General features: G+C 51.9%; 2 protein-coding genes across 2 annotated transcripts; both read left to right on the top strand.

Moving 5' to 3' along the window:
- Positions 1–925: 925 nt before the first annotated feature.
- Positions 926–2,874, top strand: ALTATR162_LOCUS6743 (uncharacterized protein; the record flags this gene model as incomplete). Its single annotated transcript, XM_043314365.1, has 3 exons — positions 926–1,048; positions 1,122–1,643; positions 1,699–2,874. The coding sequence occupies 3 exons, from the start codon at positions 926–928 to the stop codon at positions 2,872–2,874; spliced, it is 1,821 nt and encodes a 606-aa protein (XP_043170300.1).
- Positions 2,875–9,319: 6,445 nt separating this feature from the next.
- ALTATR162_LOCUS6742 (uncharacterized protein) lies at positions 9,320–12,908 on the top strand (the record flags this gene model as incomplete). The annotated part of the gene is made up of 3 exons (XM_043314364.1): positions 9,320–9,404; positions 9,470–12,775; positions 12,826–12,908. 3 exons carry the CDS (start codon positions 9,320–9,322, stop codon positions 12,906–12,908), a joined length of 3,474 nt encoding a protein of 1,157 aa, XP_043170299.1.
- Positions 12,909–15,569: the final 2,661 nt, after the last annotated feature.

The raw sequence follows: 15,569 nt of genomic DNA, 5'->3' as shown, positions 1-15,569 counted from the left end.
AGTCATGCAACTGCTATTGCGTGGTCTCCGTCATGCTGAAACCTCCGCGCGATCATCGTTGTATGAGAAGGATCGGAGTTCATTATAGTATCACCGGTATTATGCACGCCCGTTTTCCGTTTAATATCTTGGGTCGAGCCGTTCGTGCAGCAGGGTATGCAGGGCCAACGGCTGCACTGACGATCGTTAATTTGTCTACATTATGGTACGTAGTGAGCTGAGTCAAGGTAGAGATGCGGCTTGCGACGTATGCAGGTACGAGTCAAGCGAGACAGGCTGGTGTTTCAGATTCTGGAGGCGGGATACGTAGTTCATGTGGAGGGCGTTTTGCTTGCTGGAAGCAAGGGAGTCGATAAGGCTGTGCAAGATTGATGTTTGGCCGAGCGTTGCTAGGGGCGATGGTGATGTGTGTGAGTTGCGATTGTTTGATGTATCGTGGAGAGAGGAGTACTGAAAGGCGGTATGGTAGACAGCTGGTACGCACTCGACTATGACAGATTTCTAGGGTGGAATGGAATGTGACCTCTCGAAAATGGAGTTTCTTCGTGGTCTTAAAATGTCGGACTATGTAATTCAAAGATCTTTGTATCCATCTTGCATATCCATTGTAAGTATCTCAGTAAGCCATTTCAGATTTAACTCAGGTAACCATAGACTTCTATGCATAGTCTACTATAAGCACATGATCTCATCTATCAAGATTTCTCCAACAACAGCATCACGTTCTCATCATGGAGACATAGTGCTGTGGTTGTTCGTCGACATCGAGTGAATCGAAATGTGACTAGTCCGAGTCTGTGTTAGCGCGCTTCCGCAATGCGGGCAAGTTGGCATCACCGAGTCCTCGAGCTCCCCGCAACAGCTATACAACGGCTCCACTGCTACCTCCGAACCCTCAACCCGATAAACACGATCGCGAAGCAACATGGCGGACGAAGAGAAAGAGAAGGCAGAGAAGATCGCAGCGGCGAAGAAACGCGTAGGTCTTTCCCTACACGTTCTACTACTCTCCGAGACGGTTACCATTGCTCAGTTGCAGTTGGATATGGTTTCCCTTCGTTGTCGAAGTTACAATGGGATCACTCCCAGGAATGGAAAACAAGTTAACACGTGTGCAATAGTACGAACAATTAAAGAAGAAGACAAAGAAGGCGGGCGCTGGAAAGAAGAAGGAAGACAAGACTGAGGCACCCGCCGAAGCTGAAGCCTCCACCGAAGTCCCTGCTGAAGCGACAACTACCGAAGACCAGCCCGAACAAGTCGCGCCAGAACCCGTAGAAGCTACAAGCGCAGCGCCGCCGCCAGAGGAGGACGATGACGAGCCGTCGGAGCTCGCTGTACCCAAGTCATCACACGGCCGCAAGCCTTCAGTCGCTGTTGAGTCGCGACAGCGATCTGAGTCTTTCTACCGTTCGGGGGCTGCTGGTGGACCTTTGTCGCCGGGAGGAGGGGTTACAAGCGAGGTCTACCGGGAACAAGCACAGAAGATTGAGGAGCTCGAGAAGGAGAACAAAAGACTGGCAAGCGAGGTCGAAGAAAACCAGAACAGACGGAAGAAGGGCGAGGAAGAATTAGAGGAGCTACGAGAAAGCAGAGGAGACGTTGCACTCGCGGTCGAGAAAGGCAAGGAGGCTGACAAGCTGGTATGCACCTTGGAAGAACTTGAGATGTGGGACAGGATACTGACATGCAGCGCAGAAAGCCGAAGTTGAATCGCTGAAGAGACAACTCGCACAGGCGCAATCGCAAAGCAACAAGTCCATCCGCCGTACATCGACCGCATCGCCCAGTCAGAGCGCATCTATCGACGACTTGAACGCGCAAGTCGCTTCAAAGTCTGCGACTATCGAGTCACTCGAGCTGGAAATATCCAACGTCAACAGGCAGCTGTCAGAACAGACCAACAAGAACAACGAGCTTCAGTCAAAGGTTTCGAGCCTGGAATCCGCAGTACAAAAGGCAGAACAAGAGGCTAGCTCAACAAAGACCGAGCTACAGGATCTCAAGGCGAGCCTAGACAAGGCTGGGGATCAGGCAGAGAAGGACGGCTCAGATCGTGACTCTGCGCAGACGCGCATTGCACAACTAGAGGCTGAGTTGGGCACAGCGAACCGCAAGGCCTCGGACTCAGTCTCACGCGCTGAGTTGCTGGAGAAGAAGATCGAAACCCTCACACAGCTACATCGCGACAACGACTCCCGGAATCAGACGCGCATACAAGAGCACAAGAAAATTGAGCGAGAAGCAACAGAACTACGAACCCGCATAACAGGCCTCAGCAACGAAAACGCACGTCTCCGAGAAGCAGAGCAGCGTCGTCGCAAGGCGGACCTCGGCTCTATCGAAGACTCCAGCGTGCAAGAGCTCCTAGACGAAGAGCGTGACCGCCTCCTCGCCAAAGTGCGCGAACTAGAAGAAGAGAACTTTGAACTCCGCCGCGGCGTATGGCGCGACCGTCGCCGCGATATGCAACCTCCCATTGACGACCAAGCAGACGCCTCGCACCCCTACAACAGCGCCAACAGCTTTGACGACATCGACCTCTCTGGAGCGCCATCCCGTCAAGCCCTCCCCAACCGCACACACTCCTCCTTCCAGGACGTCATCCAATCCGGCATCTCAGCTTTCACCGGCCAGAACCCCGCGCATCGACGAAGCGACGCGGCGAGTAAGCCGAAGCCGAGACAAGAGAGTCTGGGTAGTTTGGATGAGTTTGAAATCGATGAAGATGCATTTAGGCAGGCGCAGGAAGAGGAGGCCAAGAGGAGGCTTGAGAGGGTTAGGGAGGTCAAGAGGGGGCTTGTACAATATAAGGGGTGGAGACCGGATTTCGTGGATGTTAGAGTGGGGATGGGTGGCGTGTTTGAGATATGAGTCCCCAGTCGTAGATACATAGTCATGGAGAAAATGTATGATCAGGGCTTCGAATAGTTGCAGAAGAAATGCACATATGCATGCAGTCGCTGCTTCCGAAATGACGTGTCAACAGGCCAACGCGCATTGGAAAATGAGAGGAAATTGGGTAGTCATGTATTTGTTGAACCACTCCTTCTTTCCAAAGTCATGTATGCATGCCGTCGAAGTTTTTTGATGTGCTACCCATACATGCTGTGGTCGCAGAAAGGAAGAAGCGAAATGATGGATTTGTTTATATCTTGAACGACTCAAAGAGATGCCATCTGCACCTTGGATTTTTGAACAACGGAAATGAGTCTTCTGGGGGCACGTAGTGATATGTAGAGACAGACCGGTCGTCTACATGTGTTTATCCGGTATAAGTTTTTTTGTCTGGGGGCAAGAGTGCATCAGCTATGGCTTTTCTGTTTTGTAAAGAGACAAAGGGAGAACGAAGAGATTGAAAGTCTCTATTCGCTCATGTTCGAAATTGTAGGTACTGAGCTTTTCAAAGGCTAGAAGTGTGGTGTCCACACACGCAGCGAGACAACATGGGAGAGTGGAAACATTATTTTGGAGCGCGGGACAGCACCGAAAGCTATGGACGCTTGTTATAGTCTCTTGGAAGAAAAGCATAGGTAAAAGTATGATACTAGGAGAGGAAAGGTGCCCAACGACGAATTCATACACAAAGGCATTGCTGTCAAGTCAGCATAGCCGCGAATAACTTGCCGTGGGAAACTAGGAGAAGACGCGGAATAAAGTCATGGAGCGTAGGAAATACAGAAAAGCATGGATTTCAAAACATCGGATATATGTGTCCATGTCACGCTCCATTCGAGAGACTGTGCACGTAATGATAGAATAAAGAGAAGATTGGGACGAAACCGCATAGAAAGATATGAGCGATATGAAGCAAGAGATACCTTCGTTTTTGTATATTCATCATCATGTACATACTTGAGAACTTTACACTACCCGTTGAGGATGGTACCGCGTCGTCAAGGCCATTGACATTGGTCATGCTTCTCGGTCAGTTCGCCCTTCCGCAGAGAAATCTATGATAAGCTGCAAAGGGCATCCAGAACGGTGAGTGTGGCAACTCAGTATGTGATAAGTGCGGCCACTTCCGCTTCTAAGCCATGCCGTCATACCATCACCTGCCACCCGGCTCGATCAATCAGGTATACCTGCACACCCGAGATCGAAACCCTATGTCTCGCCCGAACATCGGTATACACATTCTCGCATGCATATCAGATACCGGTCGTGTGAAACTTGAAATCAGTGCGAAAGAGGGTTTGATGTTGCGTCAGCAGCTGCGTAACGCCATGCAAGTCATACAGCAGCCTGCAGGAGCTATGAACGGTAAGCCGCAAATCGAACATCTGTTCGGGATGTCTCTCTTCTTCGAATTGCCACAAACTTAAGATGTATGTTTTAGTGGAAATACTCGGAGTAGCTATGGGCGACGAGACGAATTGCCGTTTGTGACAGAGGCGCGGAATACCACGCCATGAGGTTACATGGTCGCCATGATAGATCCACTTAGTGGGTTCGCGGAATACTAGTAAACCTGTTCATCTGCCGCTGTTGAGCAATGGGCTTCTTTTCCTGGTATAGATGGGTGGATACTGTGTGGAGATTTTCTGGGGCGCGGAGGGAAAGGGTTTTTCCCGGCGGGCGTGGGGTGTTGGGATGCGGGATGTGAAGCGTATTGCCGATATGATAGAAAGGTACATGTACGTGAGGCAAACTGAGTTCTTGGTTGAAGTATGAAGCGACCGGAAATAATTGCAGCTATCAAACGCAAAGTTAAAACCCAGCTGCGTATAGATCAGGGATGTGTGAATATGATGACAGGGAATGGGCGCAAAAGAATAGAAAGAGCATGTCAAGCCACATGGTCGGGAATGTCATACTAGGATAGACCCTATAATCTTGAGTGGCTTTTTTTCAAGGGATAGCTTGCGGCGAACCCCGCTGACATTTGCTCCATCTGCATGGTGTAGCGAATGTGAACTTACAGGAACAGCCACCCATACGCCCGAACGTGGATAGACGCCCCATACCAGCCGAAGAGTGGTTTCTCAGCTTTTACCTCAATGCCTAATATTGAAGGTTGAAGACGCATCCCGGAACCGGGTGAGTGAAAGGCCGAAAGCTTACTAGAAGTGGAAGTGTCACAAGCACAACAACTCGCGGACTTAGGACGTTGTATCGGCTACCGCGGAAGAGCTCTAACTTTGACCTATCGGAGAATAGCGATGAAAGGTAAGCGGTAGGTTCTCCTAGGCTTCCACTGGGTGTAAAAAGTACTGCACATTCCTACAGGATCGTATCGTTATGAGTACGCCTACTTGGCGCATGACGTCGATGCTATCGATTTCGTATTATCTGCGAACAGAGCGGATAGGATTGAGTCTAACCCATGAGTTGCGTCTAGAGTCCAAGGTACAAAGGTCCAGTCGCGAAGCGGCAGTGGGTCGTAAGAAGCGGCGAGGTACGTACCAAGCGTACACGTGAGACGCAGACTACTGCGACCTTAGCGTCGCTGCAATCGCGCGTCAAAATCCACCAGATCTAGCTTCTCCTGGTGATGTGTAGTGGGTAAAGGGCTGGGCGTCAGCAATATTGCGTTATATTTGGGCGCTCAACATCAAGCCTCGAACGACTGCTATGATGTGGGGTGATTTGGGTGTCGCCAGCGATTGCCAGAAGCGAAACGAAAACTAGAACAAGAGAGGGCAGCAAGTCCAAGGTGGAAACAGGGGGGCTGATTTTTCTCCACTATGTTGTAACGGTGCATGTAGTTAGAGTGGAACACCATGCTTTTGCGTTGCATGCACGCTGATCTGTTGTGAATTTGTGTTTATGGTGCTTCCAGACCCAGCTTTCGCTCTTGTTACTCCGAACAGCTCCCTGTACGAATGGTGACGGGAGACGGCTCATGCCTCGCAGATGCAGGAGTGTGATAGGTGGAGCTGCAGGGCGCAACAGTGCTGGCGGTTCGCAGACCTCGAGATGAAGTACGAGGGGCAAGTGTCTGGGGGAGTGCGCCGGGATAGCCTCATTGAGTTAGCGTGGGTCATCGGTTCGAGCGGGCTGTCACTTGAAGCGAACGGGAAGAAGCAGACGTTCGTCATCAAGTATCTGCATGTGCTTCCGTCTCGGTCGGCATCGTGTTTGTGAGTTGCGCTGTAGACTCGTCCCGATGGTTGTACAAAGGACGCACGTCATGCCTGTACGCCCAGTCAAACGTGTCGTCGTTGCGTAGCTGCGAGAATGATGTCCCCAGGGTAGAGATCCATGTTGCACTTATAGATGCGAACATATCACAGCCACAGTAAAGATAGTACATTAAAAAGCTACCGCATGACGATGTATTCGTTGTTCCGCACCAACCCTGTGACTCGTATGCCTTCGGTCTCGTTCTCGTTCTCATGGGCAGAATGCCCTGGATTTGCCGGCCCGAGGCGACATGAGAGCTGTGCGAATGTTGTTTCCGGGGATTTTATCGATCAGCAAACTTTGCATTTGGCGACCGATCTCTTAAAATGTCAAACGATAGGCAAGAACCGGGATCGCGCAGATCGGATGGCATGTGCGTTGACAAATGCATTCCCATCCTTCATGGTGACGATTTCAAGTGGCACAGCAACGAAATTAGCCACGATCAGCAGTGAGAGGTCGACAATGCATGCAACAGCTTCTGGTAGTTCGACAATTCTTCTACAATGCTTCGATTGACGTAGATGGCTTTGGTTTCGCTGAAGGATTGATCCACCAGGTGGACGTTCGCTTGTAGATCTGCCACGAGCTTTGCTGGTGCTTATGCACAACGACGGCCGATCTTCCATTGCCACAAAGCGCAACGTCACTGGCTAAGATTTGTTACAGCATCCGAAGTGCGAGATAGTAGGGTGGTCATAGCCGAAGTTTGAATGTGGCAATGCAGACCCGACTGGTGAGGTAGCTGGAGGTTTAAGCCGAAGCGAGAATAGCAGATGGCCGAAAGTGCGATAGCAGCCTGACAACGCCATCATGCGTCGTGGTCGCTCCAGTGCGCATAGCAGGACGAGTGCGGCGTACGCTGTATGGCGGGCGCGACATACCGAGAAGGTCAGGGTGCTGGATTGCCGAAGGTCAGGTGCAGTAGCATACCCACCGTGACTGCGCAATAGTACAAGGCCAGGGCGTGAGAGAGTTTGTCTCTACTGCCACCGGCTCATTCAGCATGCGCTGCTGTTGCTCGCGAGCTACGATGAGCATGAGTGTGGTTCGCGACATTGCGGTACCAGTTCTTGCAGTAAGCGTATGTATTCAACAGCAGGCGAAAGAAGGCGAGATCAACGCTGTGTGCCGGTGATAGGTGTGCGGGTCGAGCAGCATAGACAAGGGCCAGAAAGACGGCGATGGGAACTCTGCAAGCCGTGGTCATGCGGCGCTATGTGTGGATGGCTTCTTAGGCGACCCATGCCATGGCCTAGCGCGTACGCTAGCTGTTTACCCCAGATCCCGAAGCAGCTAGCCTCCTTTGCTGCCGCCGTCCAAGCTCTGCAGGCTCAACCTTGAATTTCCTGGGGAAGTTTGCAGGCGTTGCCACCCTCACCGATGTCAGCGCAAGCAGCTACCCGAGTGTGCAAAAGCAATTCAAGTAGCCCGGTGCTGCTGAGTAGAATGCTGGCGTTGCCGTAGCGTGCTGTCCGTAGTCGCCCGTTCTTACACGTATCGCTAGGCGCTTGACGGCCGCAGATACATGGGTCGTGTATGCGAGCCCCATTGTTGGGCGAGCATTTGGCAGCACCATCATTGTTCATCTGTTTCTGTGACAGAGTCTTGAAACTCCATGTCGGAAGCCAGAGCAGGGTCGTGCCTAGACCCGTGCAATCTTCAGGAACGAGTAGCGACGGTATTGTCTTTTGCTAATTAATATGGAACCAGCAGGCCATTGGAGCTCGATACTCTACCCCCGCCAGGCGAAATGAAGCCGGCCCTTGTCCAGAGCGCGTTATAAATGCAGCGGCTTCAGAGTTGAGGCAGATTCCACTAATAAAGTAGGTGATGTGTGTAGAGTAGAGAAGATGAGTTGATACAGAGCCGAGGCCATAAGAGTGGGCCCCTGGCGCAGTCGCTGCAGCCAAGCCGCGAAGAGTCTTGCAGGCAACGCTGGTGATCGCAGACGCGCATCGCTGCCTCTTCAGACGAGCATGTAGAGGCGAGGGTAGAGTAGCGGAAGTACTCCGGACGAGACCCCTGCGCCAGAATGGCCGTTTGCTGGAGTATCCACTTTCCTAGAGACCCTGGTGCTTGCAGGCCCGTCGAACGACCTGGGGCGCTGGCCAGTTGCATGACACACTCGCCGCCTAGCTCCAAAGCTTTACGAGCCGTGAAGTCTGGGGAGCTGCTTACAATGCTATAACGCCGCCTTCGTCGTGCCTGTTCTCGACACCCCCAACAGCCATCGCCACAGCTTGTCAAAGAGCGACTTGCTTTTGTATACTTGCTGACTCTGCTTGCCCGTTTACTGTTATTAGCTCTCGTCCCCCAAACCTTGGCCCGTGCCCGATTCCCCAGACTCGGCCTTGCTCTGCGTCTCCGACCAATCGTTGCGCCGTCGCCCAATTGCTCTGCCCGGGACCGAAGGTTGTGTCTGCGCTGTAATCTAGCCTTTTGGGCCGTACCAGCAAAAAGCCGCCGGCGCCTCCAGCAGCACCGCTGGTACAGACGCTTACATCAAGGCTGGACCCTCGTGCTCAACCAGCTCCACCAGCTGCCACTGCCACTGCCACTGCTTACCACAAGCTTCCCGCACTGGCTCTACACACACCGGGACCAGCGGTTGAACACGTACGTACGCCGACCTATGTACCGACCGATCCAAACAAATCACCCGTCTATTCCCCTGGCTCCTTCCTTCACTCAGCATAGGCTTGCTCTTGTTGCGAGGCCTTGCAGTATCCTCAACTTGCCCACCATCAACCAAGCTCTCCCGCACCTGGCAATTGGCCTTTGCTGTAGATTAGCATTGTCATCCAAAGCCCCAATTCCATCTTAATATCCCATTACTACGAGCTGCGCATCCGACACGCTGCGTTAACCAGCTCATAAACGCTCGTTCCGTATTAGAGGCCCGTACAAGGTACTGTCTTCACTCTTCTGTCCCATCATGTGGCATCACCCGCTGACGTATTTGTATGTATTGGTAGCCTCTTTGTATCCATACATCCTTTCTTCACCCAGAGAGCTTGTCGGCTCCGCAAGCTACAACGAGTTCGTCCCCGGTAGCACCAACAGCTTGCTGTCAGGTACTTCGAGGCCGGGTGCACCTTCCGGTCCGTCTATTGGCTCATCTGCAAGCTTGGTAAAGGCGATTGTATTGTTGCAGACGTTGGTTGGGGTATTACCAACACCATACATGATCATGGCCAAAGTAGAAAGCACGAGCCTGCCTGGCCCCGCGAACTCGCCGGGCGACGACTCCAACGGCTCAGGCAACACGAGCAATTGTGAGTAGGAGCGAAGACCAAACAACACCACGATAGCTAATGGCAATCGCTAATCGCAGCTTCAGTATCAACCGCAAAGCCCGAAACATCGCCCACCGTCCAGTCCTTCCCTCCACCCAAGAACGACAAGCCACGGCCTCACGTCTGCGCGACATGCACGCGGTCATTTGCGCGACTAGAGCATTTGAAGCGACACGAGCGATCCCATACAAAAGAGAAGCCGTTCGAGTGCCCCCAATGCACGAGATGCTTTGCGCGACGCGACCTCCTCTTACGCCACCAGCAGAAGCTCCACCAGCAGGGCGCGACCAACACACGACCACGGAACGGACGTAGAGAAAGCACGACCGGTCTCCCGCCTAACTCGACTGCCCGAGTACGCAAGAACTCAGTATCGAGCAATGCCGGCGGTGCCAAGGGCAATGTCAATGTCATGAGGCCGCGTGCCAATACCATCAGTCACATCGACCCGAGCGCCCTCAACAGCTTCCTTGCCACACACGGAACTTCGATAGCTGGCGGCAGGGGAGGCCACCCCGGCCATTCACAACATTCAAGTCTATCAGGCATAAGTCAATTCGACTACAGAGGCATGTCGACTGCTGTCGGCAACCATGGCCAGCATTCAGGTCTACCAAGGCTTGACACGCATATAGGATTCGCTATGGGTGGCGGTCTTCGCACAGCTCCCATTCCAGGAATGGCTGGGCCAGATGACCATGAGCTTGAGAAGTTCTTCGGATCGTCGGCGGCTTCCACCATCAACCCGAATCAGTTGCATCACTTCAATGGAGGTATTGCACTCCCACAATCGCCCTTCAAGCAATTCGCCAACCCTTTCGCAGGGAATAATCCCATCGAGGAAGACGATTTCGGTTGGGGCATGGGTATCGACAGCTCCATGGTCTTTACTGGCGCCAACGAGTCAGCTCTTGACGGCTCTTCACCATCAGCGATAAGCACTGCGAGCCAGGGTGGTTTCAACGACATGATGCTAGATGGCTCAAGTCAGCCAAACTCGGCAGCCATGTGGCATAATCCTCTAGTCACCCACACCACCATCAACCCAACTGCGTTCACACTCGATGCCATGGCCCCCGTCTTTCCCGAGCTCATGATGGACAACAACACCCCGCAAGAGCTCGGAAACCATGGCGCTCAGAATGACTTTTATTCTTCTACACCACCTCCTTTAGTGGCCATGAGCCCTTCAGCTGGTATACCCGGTATGCCGAATCAGTATTTTCAGACGCCCATGACATTCGCTTCTGATGCCCACAGCATATCATCTTCCTCCATCAACGGTAGCGCAAGGAACAGTTCTGTCTCATCGTTTTCCACTGAAACCATTACAGACTCTACGAGGCAGGCTATGATGTCCAACTTGACTCAAGCTATGGGGTACGGTCACGGAGCTCAACGGAGATTCTCCCAACCCGCCATTAGCTCGCCTTTGTCAAACGGCTCCGTAAAGTCTTCAACACAGACTGGTATACTCCCGAGCACCGTCGACATCCAGCGCTACGTCAATGCGTACATCCACTATTTCCACCCCCACCTGCCTTTCCTGCACATTCCTACACTTTCCTTTGATACTCCAGCATACACATATCAACTTCGCTCAGCCGGAAGTTACAACCAGGATACAATGGTCGGCGGCGGTGGATGTCTAATCCTTGCAATGGCGGCCATTGGAGCTTTGTACGAATTCGAGCAAAACGTCGCAAAAGAACTCTTCGAGGCTGCCAAAAAATTGATTTTATTCTACCTTGATGAGCGCCGCAAAGCTGGCCTTTCCGCCGTCAATGGATCCAACGCTGCCAACGACCACATCAACAAACCACCACTCTGGTTAGTGCAGGCCATGTTACTCAACCTCATCTTCGGCCACAATTGTGGCGATCGACAGGCCGCCGAGGTTGCGAGCACTCATTGTGCGGCGCTCGTAAGCCTTGCGAAAGCTGCTGGATTGGACAAACCAACAGCTCCAGAGCAAACTTCTTCTAGTCCACCCAATCATACCAATAGCGACAATCTGGATATGTCAGATGGATCGCCTTCACAGTACGACCAGAATGCCGATAGTGTGGACGAGCACGCTCAATGGATTCAATGGAAGAAGATAGAAGAGCGCAAGAGAACCTACTTTGCCATCTTCTCCATGTCGAGCCTGCTTGTTTCCGCCTACGCGCACTCGCCACGTATATTGAACTCGGAGATACATTTAGATCTCCCATGTGAAGAGGATTTATGGTCTGTTGACAACCCTCAAACGTGGGTGGCCATGGGAGGACCGATGATTGCGCAGACTCGCGGGTTGTCTTTCATTTCGGCCATGACGTACCTTCTCGAAGCTAGTTCACGGAACACCACATCGCGAATGCGAAACTCTTACCCACAAGCTTTCGCAGGCGGTCAGCCAATGAACGGACCTTCTGAGAGCGATATCCGACCCAGCACATTCGGTTGCTATGTGCTAATCAACGCCATGCACGTCTACATTTGGGAGACCAGGAACAGGCACAACGGACGTCTATGGAAGGCACAGGAAACTGAGGCCATGCATGCCCAAGTAGAGCCTGCTCTCAAGGCCTGGCAAGTTGCCTGGAGGGCAAACCCGAACCACAGCATCGAGCGCCCGAGCCCTTTTGGTCCTCTTTCTGCCGACTGCATACCACTACTGGACTTGGCCTATGTCAGACTCTTTGTAAACCTTGGCCGCGCGAAAGAGCTTTTATGGCAACGTGACTTCGACGGTATGGCAAATGAGCTGGCGAGAGGTATCGATATCATTGGCCAAGCTGACGGGACACCGGAGGGATTTGCATCAATGGATATCAACGGAGGTTCTCCCGGCCAGATGGGGTCACAGGATCACATCAGCCCGGGGCATGCAACAAACAGCTTCTCCAACTCACAATCTTCCAAGCGCGAACGACACCTTCGTAAGGCAGCTTTCTACGCTGCTGACTCGCTTTCCATGGCAGACAAACTGGGTGCTTCGTACGCCGACTTCACAGCTCGAGAATTACCCAACTCATCTGCGTTGTGTACTTTCGATTGCGCCCAGGTCCTTGCTGAATGGGTTGCAACTGTTCAAGATCGCGTTGGTCGTCACATGGGTGTGCTTGGTAGGGACGAGATTGACTTCTCGAGCGTGCCGGCCGTTGTACTACTTGAAGAGGAGGACATTAAGCTGCTACAGAAGATTTCTGACATCCTTCATCACGCCGATATGAAGCTGGCTTACGACATCTCTTCAAACAACATTCCGATGCTTGGTGGTCTTTCCAGCCTTGGGCATTGCGGTTATGGTACGAAGTTGCTGATGGTGACGGCCTACATGCTGTCGAAGGCCGCCGTTTGGCCTGGTAAGTGGATCACCTAGAAGCGTTCATAATACTTGCTAATAGTGCTGTAGTCACGCATATTCAAGCCCGCGCACTCGAATCGCACGCCCACCACATCAGCCAACGTGCAGAAAACTCGCTGCATATACAGTAAATATTCGTCTGTTCTGGACCTGTACAGTACTATACTTCCTTCAGCTGTCGGACTCTACAACGATATCTCCAAGCGACGACCACAGCATCATGCCTCCAACCGGTCTTCTTGTACAGCTTATTTCCTTGCTTTGGATTGACTGCACTGCTTTTGTTGCTCAGCGATACTTGCAGTTGCGCGTTTTTCAGGAACACGTTATCCCGATACGAATGATATCTCGGGTACGTACAGTAACGATAACGCCTATTCCCTTTTGGAGACATCGTTATCAATGCTGCTCTTTCTTTCTCTTACTTTCGGCGTTTTGTACAGGATGCGTGGCGCATCACTCTATTCTGGATCTTTCAGACCTTTACGAAGAACTTTTTGTATAAATGGTGCCATCTACGGAGTCGCATTGCTGGTAAGTAATGGCGGCTCAAGCGGCGGGGGTTGTACTCCACTAAGAGATGATGCTACGAACAATCCTTGCGATGACTTGGGATTTGGGTATAGGATATTCGTGGCGCACAAGGGACAATGGGTCAAAAAGTCAATTTTGATCACGCAGCTAGGAGAAAGTTGCTTCAGACGAATAAAAAACATCACTCCTTGCACGCCTCTTCTACGCTTAATCTCTTCGTGACGTGTCACTGGTGCTTCAGCAACGATTTCCCCTGATACGCTCTATACTACGTGCACGCTCCCCAAACGTTGACACCACCGTCTCGCTAGCGGGAAGCTGACAACTATGGCGTCTGGCGTTGTTCTCGAACCAGATCTTTTTACTGCAGCGCGGCGACGCCGTTTGGGCCTAAACATAGCCAAAAGCCACCTGAACAGACACCAGATCTGGAACCCAACTAGGCAACGACAGTCCAGATGAACTATCCGTCAGATAGACGCTTCTTCCATTTTCAAATCTTGTATCTCGAAGCAATGAACCGCGGACCCAAACTCCGCTGCACGTGTATCCCGACGAACCTCCTTCCCTTACATCAGCCAATCACTCCGTTACCGCCTCCATGCCAGCATAAGCCTTACAGCCTCATTCGCCTAACCCAGATCGTCGTGGACGAAACTAACATAGAATAAAGACCGCTCGTGTGTAGATCAAACTAAGCCAACTAGTCAGTTCCAATCGGCAACACGTGTCCGAGTAGTCGCATTGCAAGGCTTCACGATTGTCTCACGGACGCCTGCGGATGCGCTCGGATGGTCGATCTGGGTGACGTCAGTGCCGCATGTATATCGGAGTCTTCTCCGGATTAGAATGTTGATCATGGGATTGAAATAGCTCTTGCATGGTGGGGAACAGGGTCAGGGTCAGGGTCAAGGTCAAGGCCTGATGGAGGACCGCGCTGTTCCTGGATTGAGAGCCCGGCTTGGTGTTCCTTAATATTCCATCGTGGGTCTGGGTAGGGCCGAAAGGTTGCGTGGCAATGGGGCGCGGAGGCGGATTGGGTAGGATAGCGCGGAGATTGAGGGAATTGAGTGAGTAGGATGACGAAGGGATGGGATAGGATGAGAGATGGATGCTTAGAGACTCGATATTCGTTACTTTGCGTATATGGAACGTATGGGCTTTGTATGCGCGAGAATGCAGAATTGCCCGAGCATGCGGTAGGCGTGGTGGACTGCACGTTGACTAATTGCGACGACTAAGGACTAGAACCTACATTCTAGGCCCGTGATAATCACTCCTCTTGTTTGTAAACTCGATTTTAGCGAAGAATGAGGTGTAAGAAGCGTCGTTCGCAAGTACCTGCTGCGAGCATGCACAGAAGAACACGCGACGCGTTGATTGGCTGATTTTGGAGCTTGGGTCGCTTACACCTTCCGCTCTCAATTGTCCTTTCACTACGACCACGGTCGCTTTACCATCCATATAGCTCGCTCATTATCAAGTTCAAGTGGAAAAGCGGTTACAGCAAAGAATAAGACAGTATTGGTCGCCAAAATGTCACGACCAGCGGCGCGAAAAGCCGCACCTAAAGGGGAATACATCGAGACTGTATGTTTTCCCCCCGTAAACAATCACCACGCATAAGAATACCATACATCCGTTGCTCTTCGTCATCACCGCCTCTCTCATTTTCCCGTTCCAATAGAGGGTCTTATTTCTCCTCCGTCGTTAACACCTCTCACAGGACTCCGGCAACAAAGTTTCCAGACGGAGCGCCATCACCGGGACAGCCAACATCACACTCGGAGGTCGCACCGTCATCATGGCTGACGTGCAATTGCGCGGGGACCTTCACCCCACGCGATCCGCACCATCTTCATCAGGGAAAGACGTAACACCCACTAGCATCAGTATCGGACGTTGTACGGTGATTAGCCAGGGGAGCGTGATCAAGCCACCAAGTCGAATTAGTCGGGGCCAGGTGCATTACTATCCTATGAAGATTGGCGATAACGTTTTCGTTGGTATGTTGTCATCTCTCCTCTAATCTGTTGTCGTTGCTTCAAGCTTAAGATGCCCATGGATGTGCTATACTAAACGGATTATTCAGGACCCAATTCGACTATTCAGGCTATTTCCATCTCCTCACATGTGCATATCGGTCAACACTGCAGTATCGGTGCCTTTGCCATCATCAAAGAAAACGTCAAAATACTGCCGCACACTGTTGTGCCACCGAATATGGTCATCGCGTCGGGGTCGGTCGTCGGTGGTCA

The sequence above is a fragment of the Alternaria atra genome, assembly GCF_907166805.1.
Source record: "Alternaria atra isolate CS162 genome assembly, contig: 25, whole genome shotgun sequence".
In the NCBI taxonomy this organism is placed as follows: Eukaryota; Fungi; Ascomycota; class Dothideomycetes; order Pleosporales; family Pleosporaceae; genus Alternaria; species Alternaria atra.
This window is presented reverse-complemented; position numbering and strand designations above follow the sequence as displayed.